The following is a 22,066-nucleotide window of genomic DNA, read 5'->3' on the forward strand; positions in this document are numbered from 1 at the left end:
GATTGTAATAGTAAGGATAGGAGGTAAATTTTTAGAAAATCTGTACTCAAAATAGGAACCACCTTCATGTGTAATTTTGAATGGTTCACTGAACCCTCTCAAAAAAGAATGACATTCTTCCAGAGAGAGAGTATCAACAGGAACCTACAGACAACCACATGAAGAGATCCTCTAAAGTTAAGCAGAGGAGACAAAGACACAGTTTTATCAGAAAATGCAAAGCCACCTTTGTCTTACTTTAGGAAAAGAAAAGGTTCTTATAAAGTGAACTGAATACCTATTTTCTGAAAAGTAGGATTCTGTCTACTTACTTATGCAATAGCTACCAAAACAGAAGCTAGGAGGCATGTTTTCTGCTGCTTCTTATTTCTTGGGATGTTCAAGTAGTTCTGAATTGCCCAGTGGACAAAATCCTTATAGGGCATCTCTGAAATTTCACCAAATGTGACAGATCTGGGAGACAGGGTGAGGGGCTGAAAACAGCTGAGGAAGCATCCTTCTCTCACCAGAAGGTGGTTACAGAGCCTCACAGAGCAAGCAAAGGGTCCCAGAGACCCTGGGAGTGCCATCGGGAGCGGGGACGACACAGCTGTCTTTACTAGTTTGAAAATACCTGAGCCTCAGGCAGTTATCCCCGGTGTCTATCAGAAACAGGAAGAGCACCAGCCTGCCAAGTTCCCCTGGAGCTTGCAACCCTTCTCACGTGGACCCCACTCTTCCGGCTTGGCTAAGTCCTGCAGTGGGAATGCAGGTCAGGGACATCCTAGCTGGCCCAGGCTGAGTATGAAATTGTCATAGCTTCACTTTAAAAATTCATTTTAAAAGAATTATTAAAGTTCTCTATAAAAAGTACAAATAGCCCTAGTATGTTTTCTCTTGGAATTAACAAATTAATTTCTTCCTTTAGGATAAAAAAGTGTCTTTGGAACTTATGGGCTTTATTGTAGGGTCATTGTAAGGCCGTTTGATGTCTGTGATCTACGTGGTTGTTAACTGACAGCTGATCACAGGGGTCAGAGTCACGCACACTTTGAGCCCACCGAGTCCAGACTCGGCAGAACAGTTGGTGTCATTCCTGGATGTCTGCCTTCTTCCACATACAACTCAGGTAACCTTTTCTAATTTTCTGAAGTTTTCTAACAGCAGAAATATATAGTCTTACCTAGATTTGCTGCATTGGCTCAAATGGGACACGAAGGGAATGTTGACAGATCAGTATACTTCATAAAGTGTAGCCCAAGCAGCTCAAGAAAAAGGATGTAAAAGTATTTCCCAGCCCCCTTGGTCCAGATAATGTGTATGCTCCAATAACTGGGGCACCCCTCTCCTTCATCACCGTCCTGCCTGCCACTGTCCCTGTCCTCATCCTTTGGAGCCTTTGCCTTAGCGTCCATTTTACAAGTGGGTTGATCGGTGCTCAGGAGGGGCCTGGCCCAGCTGGGTTATAAAGTAACAAGAAACAGTGTGATGTGTACACAAGAAATCGATCACTTCATGAGACCAAAGTGAGAAAATGACTGTCAGGATGGTGTCACCTTTCGAAGGCTTTTAAAAACCTAACACTCTCACTTTTTCTCTTCAGCACTGAGGAAACAATTTCCAGAAAAAAAGCCTCCTACTTCCGCTCAGTGGAAGCAGGTGGGAAGGGCAGTGCTAGCTGTTTTTGTGACTTCTCTGTCCATCCCTGGCAGCCGTAACGCTCAGCCGGAAGTCAGAGCAAAGGGTGGAAGCAGCTGGCCCAGGCCCACTAGGTGGTCTGGCTGTGCCCAGACAACTGAGAGCCCTTTCGAGGAGGGGTGGAGCTTCTGGAAACAGGTGAGCATGCTGGTGGCACGGGGCCAGGGGTATTTGTCAAGGAGGTGTCCCTGGCCAAAAGCGCAATCTTGAGGAGCAGCAGTGACTTGGTCTGTACCAGTGCCCCAGATGGAAAGCCGTAGAGATGCTGCAGCTCACTGGCCCTTCTGCACAAGGGTCTTGGAAGTACTGTTCTCTAGCCCCAGCCAGTTGGGCCCCAACTTACTCTCCTTTGTCAGCACTTCAATGGGCAACTTTCTTGGGGTCTTCCAGCAAGTTCCTCTCATCTATGCCAAGGATTTTAAGTCACAGAACCAAACAACAGTCCTTGGCTAGGTCCCATTAATCTTGGTCTGTGACAATCTTTCAACCGATCAACTCAGGACAAGATCCAGAGAGCTCTGTGTACCCCCTTCCCCCAATTTTCCACCAAAATTCTGAATAAAAAGCCTCATGTATCCTTTGCAAAAAGGCAGGCAGCAATTCTGCAACTCAAATGAGGCCATGTGGATAAAAGAGAAGGAGAAGTAGTGAGGAGCAGTCACTTTGGTTCCTGGGGTCTCTCATCCACCTTTTGAATTACTTCCTGCCTGGAGGTGGGTACCCTATTATGCCGAGGGCTGCACCTCACAGCACACTCTGGCTCCTTCCATTCAGACTAAGCAATGGGTGACTTTGGACGCGATGCCAAAAGCAGGGCTGCCAGCTCACTGGCCTACAGCCACAGGAGTTCTGCTGCTGAGCACCAGCCACCTTCCAAGGGAAAATAACACAGAACAATTTAAATTGCCTTTTGGGTTTAAAGCCTGAAGGGTCCTGCAGAGACTCAGATGTGCTAGATTCTCGTCTACAGGGCCTGGCAATGCAGGCAGTGCTCAGGGTCAAGTGTTCTCCAGAGTCCCCAGGGACTGGACCCTTCAAGGTCCCCTCCTGATGCCAGCCTCCAACTCAGTTGCTCAAATCCAAAGAGTAGGCCTCTCCCTGCTGTTCCATTTCATGCAGGGCCCATGAAATAAGAAAATGGTATTGAACTTTTATCAGTCATTTCTTCAGATCACAGTTGTTAAAGATTATCCACATGAGTTAGTCTTTTGGCATTAACTGTCTTGGGCTGAACAGATTTTCAAAGCATTATCCTTTCTCTAAATTTAATAGAACAAGCTACACAGTGAACACATCCTCGGGCTCTGATTTTTACCATTAACCCCTCAACCCAACCCAGTTTGTTCTCTAGACTGTTGTCCCTGAGGCAGAGTGCTGGCCCCATGGTCAGGGTCCTTTCTTTGAAAAACAGTCACACATTCTTGAAAAACACAGACAGCTGAGGTGGAACATATTTCCTAGAGGAGCAGCAATCGTTTTAAGCTGTGTTTTGGCTGTTTAAAATAAGCAGCAGCTGGGCACACTGGAAAAATGGTCCACAACCTGTATTCCTTTGCAGGACTTCCTCATCTCATGGGGCTTGGCTGGGATTAGCCTTGTTGCTGCGTCACCTGGGGTGAGGGGGCTGACCCTTTTGTCTTCCAGGCTCTTTCTATAAACAAATTCTTTTCCCATTAGACAAAACAGAATGTCCTGACAAGGACATGTCCCCAGAATGTAAGCTGACCATCAGGACTTCAGGGGTCAGTGTGCAAGGACCCTTTTTGAGTACTGAAGTCTAGAGTCCAAAAAAAGATGACCAAAGAAATTGCTCTTTTCTGCTCTGGCCTGTTTCCTACTCCAAGTCTCCTTCCAATTAGGGATTTCCAGGCCTCTTATATCAAAGATCCAAGGTAAGTGCATTACATGAACTTCAGATAAACATCCAGAGAGTAAAAATGAGGAGAGCTTAGCTGGGAGATGATGCTTTTGGAGGAAACAACAGGTTTCTATAAGGACCAATAGCTTTTTTCATTCTGACTTCTTTTTTGTGCTGCAGAAAACTATCTCTTCTCAGGACAATGCATTGGGAGGATGTCTTGCCAAAGGTAAGCCCATCGCAGGATGGGGATGACCAATTCTAGCAAGAGCTAGAATGAAATGTGCAGCTTCCGAAAAGAGTGTGTTGGTGGCTACAGGGACTGACACATGGTTTGTCTCACAAAGTCTGTATCTGCTGGAACAATGGTGGGTCACTTTGGGGCAGCAAGACAGGCTGCACCCTTCTGGTGTGCCCAGATACACACAGCAAGAAGGGAATTGTTCCATCCACACTCCCTTCTAGTCCCCAACAATGACAAGCTGAAAGAACAAAACACACAGACACAGAAACACACACACACACACACACCCACCCTTCAGCCCAGGTGTGACAATGCCACATGTACACAAACACATCGGTCAAACTGGATTCGAACCCTTCCCACTGTCACAAAAAGGAAGAGGAACTCAAATGAAAGAGGATATTAAGAAGCTAAGAGAGTCTCATCTCAGAAATAATCCCCACAAACAAAACTTTGCAGGTGGAATCAAATATATATATGTGTGTGTGCGCGTGTGTGTGTATATATATACACACACACACACATATATATGTATACATATATATATATGTATCTCCTAATTAAACATGTAAAATAGCCATTCAGTTTTGAAGTTAGATCCACATTACAAAATTAATATATCTGATACAGTGCCAATGTGCAGGAGGAGGGGGAAAAGAAAGTACAGCAGCAAAGAATTAAACTAAAACTTAATTATAAAAGCAGATAAGAAACATAAAACTTCACAAATATAGCACAGTTGTATCTTATAAAATTAATACTCTATACTTGATACGATTATATCAATAATATAGATTTACTTATTATTATAAACATGCAAAATTCATTGCATGATGCATTTGCAAAACATATTAAAATCCTTCTAGCAAGAAAACATCTTTTTTCACCTGATAAATATCCAAGTGTCCTGTTCTACAGCTTCAGGTGTGTCATTCAACACAACTGGAAGTGGGAACCCAATCTGTATTATTTTTCATCCCTAAATGGATGTGAAGGGCTAGAGAAGGGAGGAAAATAAATCAATAGGTACTGATGCTAGAGTCAAAATGTTAAATTACTGTACAGCGTACTTTCATAAATGACACTGCAGCCTACTAAATAAATAAGTAAAAAAAAAAGGGGTGGGGTGTACACTTCAGCTTCTTAGGAAGGGCAACAACATAGGTACCAAAATATTCATGTGTGTGGGGGGGAGGTTGGCTAACAACACTCATGAATAGTGGCATGATTATTGATGGCACCCTGGATCGAAGAATAATCTCCCAGAGATTAAAATGGACATACATACACACTGGTTTATCCTTGATCTGAAATGATTTCACATGCTTATTCAGAAAAATCCTTAAGATGATTTGGCCTCTTTAAAAGAATGCAGGTATCAAGATAGTTATCAACCAGTAGGGCAAGAGATGATAGATTCACCCAACTCTCATTTGAAGTTTTCGTTTTTTTCTTTTTCTCTTTCTTTCACTGCTGGACTACAGTTGGATTATACTCTTTGGGAAAAGTGATTAGGTCCATTCTAGCCTTTCAGATCCTAGGATCTTTTTCCACTGAGGCAGAGAACAGAAGCAGTAGTTATCTTGAAGCCTTTCCTACCCCTAGGCCCTTTTTGCTCACTCTCTGGGCTCCTCATTCTTTCATTCCAAAGACATCTTGGGTGGAGATGTTTCCAGTCCATTGAGCTGGAACAGTTTCATTTAACATCTCTAGTTAGGGATCTTGATGGTGAAAATCCACAGATGGAAGATATGGAGAATATGTCAAATCGTACCAAAAAGGGGCAAGAGTCTGTTTGCTTTCTAGGAAGTGTTGACCTATAGCCAAGTGTGACTTCTACATAATTAAACTGGACACTGTACATGATGTCATCTTCCACTAAGACAATGTTCTTGGTTGTAAGAGAGAAGACCCTGAAAGTTGATCACCTGTGAACTAGAAATTTCAGGCCTCCATGTAGAACAAGACGCAGGCTGTGGCCTTCAAATTTTAGGGTTAAGGATAATTTCCCACTTCTGGGGTTGGGGTAGGGGATAGAGAAGCATTTGTTTTCACTGGTGATTTTCATACTGAACTCTGCAAGATTGGGTGTATAAACTGGGGGTTGACATATGAGAACCCTTCAAAATCAGACTGGTCTATATTAGCAATGACCAACTGATCTGGTGGTGTTAAGACGGGCTGCCCTCGTGTGAAGAACTTGTCAAAGTTTTCAGCTCCTTTGCCACACTGTGGAGGAAAAAAAAAAAGAGGAAAGTTCAGTATATATTGTGCAACACAGGGAGCAGCTCTCTGACAGAACTCTGTGGGGAAGGGTGTGGATTGCGGAAATTGGGGCTGAATAGTCAGGTAGATCTTGGAGGGCTTGCAGGCCTACTGGAATCAGAAGCAAGGCACAGCAAACAATAGCTATTTGATTGTAAAACTTTGCATACACTCAGAATGAAAACCCTAGGTGGAAATGTACTGTTGGCAGTAAGGTAGCAACAAGGAGATAGCCTTTTTTTTTTCACTTCCAGTTCACTAAGCAAGCCAAGCTACAAGCATGAAAGTTTCACACGCAGAGCTATCAGTCATGGCACCATGTTGAAAAGGCCAGGATGTTGGCTGGGGCTGTAGGCAGTTACTCTTGAACTGAGTGGGTATGGATACTGCCCCATATCTGGTCCTTTGTAAAAGTATCTGTTATAAAGCAAAAGCTGTTTATATTTGCCTTCCACATGGGACACCAGACCCTAAACTCTCCTTATCCAGTAGGGGCTAGGTGTGGTGGCAAAGGTGGGAGATGTGCTCCTGGGTCCAGCCGGAATTCTGCTAAAGCTGGTCAACTGGCAGACAGGGGAACGTGGTGTTCATGTGTAGGGTGGTCTCAGGCTGAAGGAGATGTACACAGGAGCTCTGAGAGGCTGGAAAGGCAGAGCAAAGCCTGCTTTCTGTCTTGAATATTACTCTCTTCCAGGATCCACCAGCATTCTGTGCAAATCAGGGTTTCAAGCCAATCTGCCCTTTGGTGATCTCGGAGAAACAGCACACAGCTGCATAAGTAGCACAACTGGGAGTCTGACTCAAGTTAAGGGAAGGGGGTGCCATCTTCACTTTTCCTGCTACCCAGAAGCATTGTAGTATGTCAAATTCTCCAGGATCCAAGGGTGATTCTAAAATAAGGAGAGCTGGGGATTTCACTGATGTAACTAATAATGATTTTTTTTCAACATGTTGCAAATTACTGCTCTTTTACCTGCTGATAGTTCTATAAAGGGAATGTGAGTTAATTCTGAGTAAAAAACTTTTAGCCCAATCAGGCTTTCTTGTATCTTTAATGGAGGATAGCTCTTGGTAGACTATGAGGTGGGGTCTATCTTATTTACTCATCTGTAAGGTGGGGAGAATAACTGTACCTCTCTCTCTGGGTTGTTATGAAGGTTAAATGTGCAGTTTCACATAGAACTCAGCATGTTGTCAGACTACAATAAATATTGTTATTTTTATATAAGACAAGTTTAGTCTCATGGGCAGCACTTTCTCATTATCTCTTTTACTTCCTTTTCCTTTTTTTTTTTTTGTAAAGACAGGGTCTCACTATGTAGTAGTTTAGGTTGGCCTTGAATTCATTATGTGGCCCCAGGTTGGCCCCAAACTCATGGTGATCCTCTTGCTACAGCCTCCCAAGTGCTGGGATTATAGATGTGTGCCACCATACCCAGCTTACCTCCTTTATTTTCTAAGATATTCTAGTTTACAGCTCTCCCATCCTTTGGAAAATAAAACTCACTCCTAAGTACCTGTTGAGGTATAAAGCATATCCTAAATTCAAAGTAAGAACTTCATAAATACCAGCTTTCTTTAAGAGGGTCATTTTTATTTTAATAAGCAACCATCCACCAAAACCAAAGGAGACTTTGTACCACAGTGACCAAGGGATATGTGTGGGGCATAGATAGTGGGACAGGGTTGTGTGTGCTGACGTTGTCTGAGGGCTTATTGAGTCAATCATCAGAGGTCACCTGGACTATGAGACCTACTCATCACAAACCTGCCTCCCACAGATGGGATAGCAAAAGATTCACTCTGAATTTCCATGATGCTTTTCTTCAGAAGAGTACAGAGCACTTCAAAGCAAAGATCGGCATAGGCAGAGTCCACAATTCCATACATGCATATCCCATTTTGAACCACCGAAAAAGGCTCTTTAAGAAGTACATAAAGAAATGCTGTCCCACCCCCTACCCTGCCCCAGGAATTAATCAGGAGTCTACTTGATTCATTAGTCAGACATACAACAAACAGAAACTGGCTTCCACTGGGGCACCATGTTCAGCTAGTTTTGTCATGATGGGAAAAGCTAAAGAAATATCTCTCCTTTTGAAATAGCAATGATTCTTAACCAGGGACGATTCCCCCAACCCCCGAAGGGACTCACTTTTGATTGTCATGACTTGGGCAATGGGTGCCACTGGCATCTAGCAGATAGAGACCAGAATGCTGCTAAACATTGGCAGACAGGACAGCTGCTCCCCAGCAAAGATTTCTTGGCTCAAAATGTCACCAGTGCTATTGTAGAGAAAAACCTGGGACATATTTATGCGGACCGTAATGTGAGGCTACACAGGTCCCAAGGTCAGTATGAAGGCAAATGGAGGAGCCTAACAGGGAAATTGTGCAGGAACAGTTATATGTGAGAACAGAAAATAGAGAAGTTGCAGAAGCCCAAGGCAAAAGCAATGTAAGCAAGTGTTAGGGCCTCAGGGGAGTTGGCTTTGAGAATAATATCCTTTTGGAAAATGATGAAACAATACCTATTGCCTGGTAAATTCAAGTGAATATACTACTGGTGCTCCCAGAGGCTGTGATGCGCGCTTCCTTAATAAGACATTATTTGTGCTTCTCTTGATACTCACTAACCATGCAAAGATGAACAAGAAGGAATTTCTAGGAAAAAAGCAATAAAAGAATATGAATCCTTAAACGGAAGGACAAGGCTAGCCATAATAAGATGTTCTCTCTGCCTGGCTAAACATATGTCTGTCTCGCTTTAGGTTTACTAATTTGTTCTATAAAGTACTACACAGGTCTGACCCTTTCCTTTGAGTACCATCTTTATGGTACTGTATTCACAAATCACCTTCCAACAGGAAGTTTTCAAAAGCCATGGCTTTACTGCCAAAGAAAAAGAAAAAGCAACCTAAGAGGAAAGTTCTGAAAATCAAAAAAGGGTACTACACAAACATAAATACTGAGAAGGAGAAGGATGTATGCTTGAGGATATCAAATTCTACAGTTTGTGTCCCAAGAAAGGTTATTCCTAAGGGCTTTCAATGCTTGTGAAGTCAAATATTGTAGTAAGTGAAGCAAAAGCCCTTTGTGGCTAAAGTCCAATGCCATGACCATGCTGATGACTGCAGAGCTAAGAGGAAATCATGGGTTCCAGATCAATGGGATCCCTGCTCTGTGATCACACTGGGTGGCAATGAAACTGTTAGTCTCAAAATTGCTCACCACTGGGAATGTCTTCCTCTTTGCTCTCATTGAAAATCTCTTTGGAATTTTACCCAACTGGGGGAGGTGGGAGATCACATTTTAGCAAACGAAAGTTTTTCTTGAACTGGTTGACTTAGGTGATGAGACAGGAGCAAGGGCAGGGCGTAGGCAAAGAGTGAAAAGTGAACCACTCGAGTTCAGTGGGACAAAGAAGGGCTAAGAGTATACATCTTAGCAGATTATAAGGAATAAAGCCCTGTTAGAGCTGAAGGCTGAGTCTGAAGAACGGATTAAGATTCCAGACTCAGAATGACATTTTATTTTGAGGGAGATTATACCAGAAGAAAGTCTCTTTCCGCCTACAAAGGGACTGGGAGAAATACTATTTTTACCATATGTCTAGTACTGTGAAAAATACTGCCTATTTTACTGGTACTATCTTTCAATGCTTTGAAAATGAACTCTCCATACCTCTAAGCAAAATTAGGCCCAGGAAGAGATAATTTCCTTTAAGTAAAATTAGAGAGGATCGAGGACTACTTGTTTTTCAAGATGTTATGCAGAAAATTGCCATGGACCAGCACCTCTAAGGATCACAGAAGTCAGGGGTCTCTGGATCCTTGGGAAATACAAACAATATATCTGACAGGTTATTGCATTTTCAATGCAGAAGACAGCCTGTGTACTACTTATGATTTAACCTTACTCCTAACAATCAGCTTAATGGGCAGTGGGCCTCGGGTACCATCTTATAGCTGAGTAGAGAATAAGAAGAGGCAGAGATGTCAAGGCAGCACCTAGTGGATTTGTGAATGAGCAAGTAAATGAGTGACAAATGAAGCCACATTGGTTGCAGATGTCTTCCTGACACCTCAGGCACGAAGCAGGAAGGTTATTACCACAGCCATTTGAAGGGTAGCTTCCATGGCAATCTGTGACGCTGTGGCAATCTGGGTTGTTCATGGCCTCCAAACTCACAGAGTATCTAAGGCAACCTGTGAGCAAAACCCTTGGGCAGGTTGTGCCTGGTCGTCACCTCCAAAGGCCACATGTTTTACCAACTGAGGCTTTTGCCAGCTAGGAAGTGATATGTCCCACTGGCATGGGACAAAAATTGGAAGGGAAGAGGGCAGCAGGAGACAGTCCACTCTTGACTGGGCCATTGTGTTAGCCCAGAGAAGGTCCTCTGGTACTCCCCGAGACTGGATGGTGTCTTGTATTCACTGTGCAGGGCTGACACCTGATGAGAACAGGCAGCACAGGAGAATGAAGAGCAAAAGGCCAAGCGTACAGCTGTAAGAAATTCACTGTGTCTCTCTGTAAAGTAAAATGAGGGCAATCCACCTTCTAAGGCTGTTGTGAGGCTGGAGGGATGAAGGTGTGAGACTGTTCTCAATGATGAGGCTGACAGAGACATAAGGTACAACGTGTGTAGCAGTGTGCAAAAGTGAGGTGATCAGTATTTCAGAGATGAACGCTACTGACGTTCCACATCCTCATCTCTAGACTGCAGAATTAACTCTGTTTTCATTCTGACATTCCTCAGCCATTTGGCAAATTCAAGTAATAAAATGAACCCAGGAGAAATTAGGCATGTTTGTAAAGATGCTGCAAAGCATGCAATGATGTGAACTCTAGGGGGAAGCTGGGATCGTGATGCTCCCCACCCACAGCCTGTGTGGCAAGCAGCTCATTTCCAAGCCCTTGTGTCCTATGAGGGTGCAGGGAGAGACTGAGCTGCACTGCTTCCTGGCTGTCATTCTTACCTGTGACAGGCCATGGAGCATGTGCAGTGTGCACAGGGCGGTCTCATGCCTGCCCTTTAATTTGGTGTCTCAGTCAAGTACAGTAAAACCCTAGGGCCATGGGCATGGGAACTTGAGTACTGAGAAATATGGCTGTTAGAAAGCAAAATCAAACAAAACCCAGAAGAGTGGGCACAGCGCAGAACAAATAAAGCAGAAACATGTCATAAAACTATGGGGAAGTAAACACACAAAGGCGGGAGTGCTGCTACAATTCTAGATGCAGCAGGATGTGCTCCTCTCAGGGAACCCTTAGGCGTGTTTCAAGTCCCAGGGCTGAGGGAACCATAGAGCACCGTGTCGTGCAATGGGGCATATTAATTAGAACACCCTCACCATCTCTGTACAGATTATATACTATCTTCATGGAATTTAATAAGCAACAGGAACAGTCAATGGGAGTGTTCTGCCTCCAAATTCCTGGGAGGTAAGGTCCACTCTGTGGAACCCGTGAGTGAGGGTGCCTGGCCGCAGCTCTGCCCTTTCCATGAAGATCAGCATGCTCAGGGAGGAGTCTCCATGCATCACCAGTGCGAGCAGGAGCACACAGTTAGAGGTTAAAGTGAGGTTAGTTTGCTCATTTAGCCACTCATGTTTTGGAAACGTGCTCACCGAAGGCCTGGATGCCCACTGAAGCCAGTGCATTTTGGTACAGAAAGTCTGGAGAATAAGAATGGACAGAGGAGAGGATTTGGAGAACAGTCAATTCCTGGTCTTGGGACTCCAGAGTCGAGAGTGGCCGTGTAAAGGATGCCACAAACCCACTTGAGCAGACATGGAAAAACCTCTGCAGTACAAATGTCGTTACGTGAAGGACGCGGACACAGACCATGGTGCAGCCCCGCTCATGCATCTGACTTTTCGGAGATTACAGGAGAGAGCGTGAGGAGTGGGACCAGTAATTGGGGAGGGAGGGACATCTGTCCTTTTATATCCTTTTCCACTGCGTAACTATTTATTTCACCTCAAAGTGACAATGTTTAATAATAGTAATTGTTCTAAAGGGATTGGGACCTCGCCCACTTTCTGCCAGCATCATCCGTGCTGAGGGCCTAGACGTGGGTTGTGGTTTCCCAGAAAAAATTAAGCAGTAGTCACCTCACCTCTTGCCTTACAGCATTATTTCAGATGGACAAATGCTATCAGAGAGGTGGGTTTTACTCATGGACGCCACAGGCTAGAAGCCCCATTTCACGCGTGTGTTGCTGTAGGTGGACGAATCATACATGAATGAGGGCAAAGGTTCTGACTTAGCACAGGCTGTTTCACATGGAGTAAGAATGGCATTCTGCTTGGTCTTTACTTACACTGCTTTTCTAAGAACAGTGTGACGCCCAGCACAGTCAGGGACGTTCGCCTCAGACTAGGGGAACTTGTCTGTCATTTCAAACAGCTCGAGTCTGACTGGGTTGTGCTTATGCCACCCTTCACCACTGCAGCTCCAAGGCTTGCAACAGTGCTACTTATTTCTATGGATTATTATTTTAAATATCTCATTTCTTCCAAGTACAGAAGTATTTGGGAAAGTAGCAAGAACAGAAAAAACTGCTTGCTGCTAATTAACCAAGTAAAACAAATGCTGTTGGACTGGTTTAAAGGCCTAAAGCAAACCTACATACATCATGATGTGATTTCTTCTAATCTCCAAAGGCTGCCTGGTGTTTTTATATTGCTGGCAAGGTTCCTTAAGTCTTGAGAATCTCAGTTTTAATTAGCATCGCCATTACTGGCTAACTGGAAGGGCCAAGAGAATGACTCTGCTTGTCACTCAACAGAACTGCTTAATGCACCCGTGGTATTGTATCAGTGAGACAGTCACACCAGGGACCTCCTCTTTTACCTGGACAGCTGCTGCTCTGTAAAAATAACCCTGCAGAGTAATTGTTCAAAGAATACTGTACATGAGTTGTCCTCATGCTTAGAAAATACACGCGGAATTATTTAGGTGTCAAGAGGCACAACACTTGCAACTTATTCTCAAATGGTGCAGAAAAGTGTGTGTGTATGTGTGTGTGTGTGTAAGTAGACAGATAGAGAATGGGAAAAATGAAGTACAGTGAACATGATGAAATGATCATATTTAGGGGATCTGAGTAAAGGGAGTGCAGAAATTAGTTTTTTCCAATTCTTTTGCAAGTCTGAAACTAGAAATTTCAAAACATTTTTTAAAACGTAAAAAGGACCACTGTATCGACCTTGACAATGAAATCACCATCAAACTCTAGCCAAGATCATGACACTGAAATACAGACAGCATGACAGCGGGAGGAGGGCTCCCGACTGCACCTTCTCACCCAAGAGGCGCCCACCACTGTCCTCAGTACGCTTATTCTCTCTGGCTCTTCCTGCAAGGAAGACAACGTCTGGATAAAAGTTATTCTATTCTTTCCCTCTCTCTTTGATAAAGTAACCATAGTAATGTCCCAGGAAAGGCCATCTCTGAAAGACAGGCCCATTTTCAGAGTGCCCCACTCACCTGTTGATGCTGGCATTTTTCTTCATGGTAACTTGGTAAATATAAATAATAAATGAAATATATAGAAATATATAAAATATATAAGTATAAAGAATTGTACACGTTGTGTGGCACTTTGGCCTAAGGTGAACTTCGCCAATGTCACTCTGGCAATTGGGAAGATTACTGAAAAGATCTCCCACTATGGGAAACCTGAGTCCTCTGGATAAACCTGGGGCTCTCCAGTGGTACAACATCTCTATTCTTGTCAGGATGTCTGTGACTCTGGAATAACCAATCACTGGAGGTTCACAAAATAAATAAATAAAACAAAGAAGATAGATTCCTGATTCTATAAGCACAAACGTGGTATCCAGAAGTACTCAGGAAATAACTGTGAGCACGTGAAGTCCTAGAGCTGGCATTTTGCAATAAGCTAAGATTTGACGCCATGGGACCCAGGAGTCGTACAGCTAACCGGTTTACAGCTCCCTGTAAATCCCAGGGAGATTGATTTCACCAGTGCTTGCTAGAAACTCGCGGGCACACTTTGCTGAGACAGACAAGGTTCCCCACCTAGGCCTCTGAAAAGCCGCCCTGAGACAGATTCTGGCGCTGACCTCCCAGGCACAGTGAGTCAGGGGCTCTGGCCACCATGCTGCCTGTGTGCTTTTCAGTGGCTTGTGAGGCTTATGTTGCTGCATCCCTCTTTGAAACACCAAAACCACCTGTCAGAGAAGGCTCAGCTCTGTATTTGATCTGTAAGCCCTTTGGCTTTTCATCCGGTGCTGGGTCAGGGAGCCACACTTTTTACTGAGGAAGCTGGGAAACCACATCCTGAAATAGTGTTCATTTGTGGTCAGTTCTGCGTGCTGCCTGGGTTCCCATGGCATCTCTGCAGCTCTGACTAGGGTCACTTTCCTCTGTCCTAAATGTCCTCTTTGCCTGAACTGTTCTTGATATGGCAGGTTTGCTACAGCATGATGCCCTTTCATGAAAGGCCCCTTACCTGGTACCAGAGCCAAACTCTCCTGCTGAGCACATCAAGTGGAGGAAGGATCAGGAAAAGATGAGCTCACAGGTGGTTCTGTGCTGCCCATGCAGGGACCAGAACCTCCCCACTTAGCTCTCTGCCCCGAATGAACGCCTGGCACTGCTTGCTTCTAACCTCTTTGCCATGTGTCTTCCCTGTTGCCCAGCTCCTTCCCTGTGTTCCTCCTGGTTTCTTCTCTTGTGCACTGGGCCTTGGGCAGGAGGAGCTTGCTCTACACAGATGAGTCGCTTCTTCCATCTGTCTGGAGCTCTCCCAGCTCTAGGGCCCCTGTTTTCAACTTCTGCTTCTGTTTGTGTTTGGAGGCTATTTCTTTACTCTTTTTTGGAGACAGGGTTTTGATATGGAGCCCAGGTTGGCTTCAACATGATCCTCCTGCTTTAGTCTCCAGTGCTGGGACTACAGGTATGCGTTAGCCTGGTGAGGTCGGGGGAGAGGGTATTGTTTCTTTACAGCCAAAGGCAATTTATTCTTCCTTTTTATTTTAACCAGCACTAAATTTAAAAAAAAAAGAACAAAAAACAAACAAGCAAAAAGTAGCACTCCAGGAAATAAAAAATTAAATACTGCTCCTACCTCAGCTGTCTGCTATGCGAACCACTTTGCCTCCAGTGACTTCCATGGCCCACAGGGAACAGCTCATATTTTTGGCTTCCTGAGCTAAAAATTACCTTTGGTTTTTCCTACATGTGAATTTGGGGCCAAGTATCCATCCATGAAAAGTGGGAAACTGCAAATAAGTAATTTCTTCTGAAATCAAGGTGAGAAGAAATAGGAAAAAAGAAAGTGTGTTTATGGTCAGCATCACTGCCCCTCATCTCTATCTGGAAAGTGACAGACAAGTAATTGTGGTTTGTTCAACCCTTAAAGTAGGGTCTGCTGTTCCTGCCAAGCAGCAAGCTGTGTTTAGGATGCTATGGCCTACCTTTCACATTTAATTCAAGAAGACAAATAAGTACAGAAAGCAGAAGGGAACACAGAAAATCCCTGCAGGAGTTTTCTGCTGAGGCCATCTGCAACACCATTTATCCCCCTGCCCTCCTCTCCCCAGACCTCCCAAATCAGATTTCCTGCCCTGAAGAAGGTCCCCCACATCCACAGAAGCTAAAGACAGGGTGGGGACAGCAGATACACAGGGCCTATCTGAAATGATGAATCAGGAGAAAGTCAACTGACCTGATTACTTTTAGCTTGTCTTCAGTCTGTGCTAAAAATGTCTTAGGAAAATAAAGTCAAGCGGGCTCATCACCAGCAGTTTTATTCTTGGACCAGAGGACACATAGGCACTTTTGATAAGGAGGTTGCTGTCTGAGAACAAGGCTTGTATAACCCTGCCACCTCAGGGTTCCCCTTGACCTGCTCATGGGTCACCCACCAGGGACAGATTTGGATGGAATTAGCAGGGTGGATGCTTCTGACATTGACTAGGGGATAAAGCAGCTCTCACTGCAGTCTCGAGAGGCAAGTGCTGGGGTAGCAGCCTAGCACTGGATAAGAAAGGCCGGGTTGACAGGCGTGGATTCTGCGGCCCTTAGAAACAAAGTGCAGGGGCATACAGATGCCCTGGGCACTGCAAAGGGGTAGGGGGATTCATGAGGAGGTTGGCATCTTGAAGACATTCGGTTTATCTTGAGAGATACAACATGAAGAAGGGTGTAGTTCAATCCCCAGTGTAAAAAAAAAGTAAAATTAAATTAAACAAAAAAAGAAGGGTGCACACTGGTTATTAACTATCAGACCCAGGTGTGGGGCTGTCAATGAGACGGAGCAATGATGCAGGGGGAAGGACACGGGCTCTGTCCTGGCTCCATCACCTGGCAGCTCTGTGTCCTCCTGTAAGTCACTCAGTCTCTCCGCACCTCAGTTCTCTCAATTGTAAACTTGGGACAATAATATCCTCTCACAGCAGTGACAGGAGGATTAAATGGAATTAATATTTTGTAAAGCACTGAGAACAGGCCCTCGTGTGTAGCATTTGTTAAATAAATGGAAGAAATGGGAATCGGAAGAATCCGGATAAAACCGGCAACGTGAGGCCTGGCAGTTGCCATGTGTCCTTTGTCACCGACACGGTAGCCAGTGGGAGCTGTGCCCAGCCCCTGCCTGTGATCTAGTAAAGATGGATGTATGTTTCAGAGCCCCATCGGGGCAAGGCAGATACAGGAAAGTCAGAGGCAGATGTGAGGCCTGAGTCCTGCCGAGGATCTAGGCAGGGTGAGGAGTATGGCTGGGCTTGGTACGGTGGCCTGAGTCCAGTCTCCTGCGCAGACCCGCCCTGGCTCTCTTAATGGTCTGAGGCTCTGCAGCTGCCTTATTAAGGGCAAGGATCACAAGGCTCCCCATCCTCTGTTCTTATTCTCCAAACGAAACAGGCATCTTGGCTGCTTAGACTCCAGGACTGAGGACAAGGGTGGTACTTGGCTATTTTCCTCACCGTGCTGAAGCCAGGGCTTACTGATTTCCTTTCTCTGATGGAAAGCGTAGATAGGTCATAACCAGAATTTGGGAAACCCAGGACACAGGCTGCTTTTTTGGACTCACCACTTTGGGCTTGAATGGCGGTTGGATCTCCCTGTTCTCCAGCTTCTCCCAGTCGATCCTCCGGAAGAAGGCATGCTCTCTCACATCTCTCTCTCCTTCGGGCCCACAGCCCAAGCGCTTGGCTGGGTGTTTGGTCATCAGCTAGGGCAAAAGGAGGAAGTCAGCAGGCTCGACAACAGTGGATTCCCAGAGACAGTGCCTTCCCTCGGCCTGGCTATGCCTCCAGCCCTGGTGGTGGGACCGACAGGATAGTGATAGGAACCTTATCAAGAAACTCCCAAAAACAACATGCCAAGGGGCTGCTATAAGGAAAATGTAAATCACTCTGAACCCATGGCCAGATGGAATCCAGAGATTTCATACACCACATGTTATAGACCTGTTGTTCTACATGTATACCTGGTAAAAAGGAATGTGATCACTAAAGATCATATGTGCTGAAATTATGGCAGACCAGCACCACGCAGGACACTATAACAAGCATCATAATCGATTTACTGTTTTGACCAAATATCAATCAATGCGTCTCAGATTAGAAAAACACATGCTGTAACAAGGAAGATGGCCAGTTAATTTCATCAGGCTACTGCAGTGCGGAGAGGCAAATGTTGCCCATGAGCTCTTCAAAGGTGGGATCCAGCTCCCCCTGACCTTAGCTCCTCTGTCAGCTGCACTGCTTTTCAAAGACAAAGTAAGTGCATTCAAACAACTGGACTAACCAGAAAATGTTAAAGAGTGTTGAATTTGAGCTAAGTCTGAAAAGAATTTTGTGACCTAGAACTTACCATTAAACACTAGCCAAGTCACAACCAGCATTCCATTCTTTCCTTGAAAGAAATGCGTTCATATATTCACCAAAACACAGGACCCAGAAGGTTCCCAGGAGTTCTATTTGCAAGAGTCTCAAGCTAAAGTAGAAACAACCCAATACCTGCCAGGAATGGAATAGGTAAACTGCAGTATGTTCACACAGTGAACACCACATGGCAAACGAAAGAAAGAAGAAACCACAATCACACGCAGCAGTGTGGCCACACCTGCAACTGCCATGCCGAGGGAAAGAAGCCGGCCCCAGGAGTGTGGGGCACTGCAAAACCCTATCTGTGCAGAGGTCAAAACCAGCAAGGCCAATCTGCGTAGTCAGAAGTGGGAATCCTGACTATCTTGGGGATGAGTCTGGAAAGGGCATCTAGGGTTCTACCTTCTGATCTCTTTGTATTTATTTATATGGGCACATTCATTTTGTGACGATTCACTGCTTGTACAATGACGGTTTGTGCCTGTTTCTGCAAGTATATCATGTCTCACAAACAGAGAACCCAACAAAGGACTAATTAAGTCAGACTAAGGGAGGCAGGAGATGAGAGACCAAGGACTTCTGGTCACTTTTGGTGACCTCATTACCACTCTACGAAATAGATTGGACATAGCTGGGCGGGACCACGAAAGGGTCAGGAAATACTGGTGTTTGAGTCCATTCTCGGCCTTCATTTGTCCCATTATGCCCCGCATGTCACCAAAAAGCAATGACATACATTTGTGATATTTCTAGTCTCTCTTAGAAATGTGTAAAAGCTCTTGTCCCTTGGTTCCTGATCACAGAAGGAACCCCAGTTTACTTACTCCTTTGCAGATGGAAACGGCCTCCTTGGACAAGGATTTGGGGTAGGAAACGTTGTGTTCCATTATAGACTGAAACAGCTCATCTTCATCTTCACCATCAAATGGAGGCTGCTCCGGCAAAGAAAAAGATGGGGAAATGTTTAGAAGTAGTTCAGTAACGCAGTGGCTGAAGATCCAATTCAGCATGGAGAAACGGACCTGGCTTCTTTCCCAGCACAGCACAGGCGGCAGAGTTAGCTCAGTTAACTTGGGGCTTAATTTGATTATCTTTAATTAGGCTGGTGGTTGTGTGTTTTTCACTCTTAACTCTGTCCCTTTAATTATCTTGCCCTGGGCCACCCAAAACAATCTTTAGAGAAATGTTTTTGAATAATGCTTTTAATGATTTACAAATGCATTATAATTAATCCATTAATCTTATAATCATGTGCTAGAAATCTAATTATGATGAAGTCAGGTTATAGATAGCTTTGTGTTCAGAAGGCTGGGGGTGGGTAGAGAATGCTCAGTGTCTTTACTGGAGGTGAAGAGAACTTCAGAACACGGGCAGAGAGGATGATCCTGGGCCCAGGAAACAACACTGTGACTTTGGATCTAACAAAGAGCTGCTCTGCGGGTGCCAGGTGCCTGCATGGCAGCAGTGAGGGAAATCGAGCTTCTCTGGACATGTCCTTTGACTCTTCTACTGGGTTAACAACCCCACACTGAGGGAGGACATCACGGCTTTGAGGTCAGGTGGATCTGGACCAGAATCCCAGTTCTTCTCTTCCTAGCTGGATGTCCACTGGCAAGTGGCTCACTTCTTTAATACACCCCTTGCTATAATTTTCTAGTGATTCTGCAGCACCTGCTACTGTGTTGTAGGCATTATGAGCTAAAGGATCAGTACTTGGTGGCTGTTAAGGAGGCAGGGAAGCCTCTGGGGAAGGACTGACACCCTGCCAACAGTCAAGCTGGAGCTCAAGATGGCCTGTAACCCTTTTCTCTAGCACATCTTTCTTAGCAAGGGCACTATCCAGTGACACGTGCTGGAGGAATGCACACAGGAAAAGCGGGGTCTGGGAGATTCCTCAGTGTCCCCTTTGGTGAGGCGAATCTTAAGCTTAGTAGGAAGGCAGACTGGGAGTATTTCCTGTTTAAAGTCAGACCCACAGGGGATAGGGGGGTCCCACGCCTACAGGGAAAGACGCCATGTCTGTAAAGATCCTTCCCTGCCCTGGGGCCAGTACGGGAGAACACAGGGCTGGGTAACTCCTTCGCCTTTCTTTGCCTAGTAAAAATAAATAGGTCTATTTTCCAGTCAGAAGTGTCTAGTGTGAAGAATACTCATGTGGTGGAAGCATGCAGGTGGGTGAGGAGAACTAAAATTAGCTGGTCTGCCAGTCAACGTCAGGCAGGGCAGCCTGCCACATTGTGTTGCCCTGGAGGTCCAGGCAGGTGAGCCATGGGTGGTGCTGGCTGCAGAGGGCCACCTGTGTCAGCAGCAGAACGTGGTGAGGCCCAGGTGAGGGCAGGGCTGTACCCGGCCAAGTTGCTGTGGTGCCAATTCTTCTGTACCTCCCACCATGCCTCCTCAGCCCAATCCTGCACCAGACTACTTCTCAATACCTCTTAGGTCACCCATGTGACATCTCATCTTCCCTGACAAAGGATCCAGAAACATGGCCAGGTTTTGTCTGATATTCTCTTAACTAAAATGAGCATGGTCTGAGCTCTGCCCTGGGGTGAGAGCTGCTCCCTCTGGGAGCACTAAGCACTCCCAAGGTGCACTGCGTCTTCCCAGGGTGCATAGTATTCCTGAGGTGAGCTGGGGCAGAGGCTCTGCTGCCCACCCGCCATTCGACATCTCATAACATGGCCCTTAGGATTTCTGGGAAAGATCAGCTACATTATTTGGATCCGTTATTAAAATATTAAGAATTTCAAGGTGGTGATGACAGAGCGTTAAACCAAACATGCAGCTCCTCGGAGCTTGGGCCTTGTATGGGTTGTGTGCTCAGGCAGCTGGTGAATGGAGTGTACTTTGTCGAGTGGTGAGAAGGGCACCCTTTGGAGATGCTTATGTACTGGCAGCAGGAATGAGTCTCAGACAATTCCAGTCAAAGTCCTAAGAGAAACTGTCCCCAAAGATGCTCAGGGGACCCTTCCTTCTGCAGGAACCCTCCCTATCTGAAGACGGGCAAGGACACTGTGGCCTTTCTTTCCCTGAATTATTGAAGACTAGGAATTGTTGAGAACAGTGACGGCCCTTCACACGCTTGACTGTTTCATGGCATAGAACCAGATTTGCCAGCTGAGCTGCCACACAGGTCTGATTTCTAAAATGGAAACTTCCGTGTGAGAGTTTTAGGTTTTGTCCACTGTGGGTCCAAAGAAGACTTTTACTATCAAGTCTTCTCTGTGCCCCTGGGAGGGCAACCTGGATTCTGACACACTCCAAAGAGCATGCTTTAGAGCCTCCATCCTGGGTCACAGTTTGCACCCCAGGTCACCATTTATACTTTCGAGGCCCTGACAACTCCTGCAGTAAAGAAATCTATTTAATTTGGTGGAATCCTTAGTCCCGGTTGGGAAGGATCCTCAGACGCTACAAGGTTGGTCTGCTGCAATAAACCACATTTCAAATTATGACAAAAGCCATAAGACCAAACAGGCCTGGGACAGAACTTCAAGATTCACCCGAGTTCCATCCCTGGTGGGACACAAGGGTTAGGGCTTCTCTTGTCATCACATCCCAGGGAAGGGACAAGCCTCTACTCTTGCTATTTACCTGCTGTGACTCTACGCTGGGAACAAGGAGGGGAAAGGTGGGTCTGGGCAGAAGTGGTGATAAGGACAATAGTGACACTGACCTCGGGCTCTTCCTGCACATCAGGCATTGCGGGTGGAGAGCGCTTTGTAGGCACCACTCACTCATCCCACAAGCAGGAGAAATCTCTGAGGCTCTGCCTGGTGGCTTGGCCAGGACTGTGGAAGAACCAGGATTCTGATCCAGGAGTGACCTCGGAGCCTGGCTCTTGACAGTCACAAGCCCCAGCCACATTTGCCCTAGAACCTTGGCATGGGAAGGTGACTGTGGGGCTGAGAGGAGAGGCTAAGTGGTGGCTCTGGCACCCACAGGGGACACTGCTGGGGGTGGTGGGGACGGGGGCATTGTCTTGGTGAATTTTAAAAGGCTAAATCATGTCCTGTACAAGATCAGTGCTAAGTTCTACAGATAAAAAAGGGGCAGCCTAGGGTTCCAATATGTCCCGAGTTACTGTGTGGAGAGTGCCTGGGCTCTGGGCTTGAGGCCTGCAAGATTTCACAGCCCTGATGGATTGATGGGATCTGT

The 22,066-nt window shown here is 45.5% G+C and overlaps 1 protein-coding gene across 1 annotated transcript in view; it reads right to left on the reverse strand.

Moving 5' to 3' along the window:
* Positions 1-2,103: 2,103 nt before the first annotated feature.
* Prkca (protein kinase C alpha) overlaps positions 2,104-22,066 on the reverse strand; it is a 409,108-nt gene continuing 389,145 nt past the window's right edge. The window contains exons 15-17 of the mRNA XM_010616805.2: positions 18,733-18,840; positions 17,110-17,250; positions 2,104-6,008 (exon numbers count right to left, since the gene is read on the reverse strand). Of these exons, the coding sequence (XP_010615107.1) occupies positions 5,844-6,008; positions 17,110-17,250; positions 18,733-18,840 (414 nt within the window). The 3' untranslated portion in view covers positions 2,104-5,843. The remainder of the gene's footprint in view (positions 6,009-17,109; positions 17,251-18,732; positions 18,841-22,066) is intronic.

Source organism: Fukomys damarensis, unplaced genomic scaffold (assembly GCF_012274545.1).
Source record: "Fukomys damarensis isolate Sample0158 unplaced genomic scaffold, DMR_v1.0_HiC HiC_scaffold_23, whole genome shotgun sequence".
Lineage (NCBI taxonomy): Eukaryota > Metazoa > Chordata > Mammalia > Rodentia > Bathyergidae > Fukomys > Fukomys damarensis.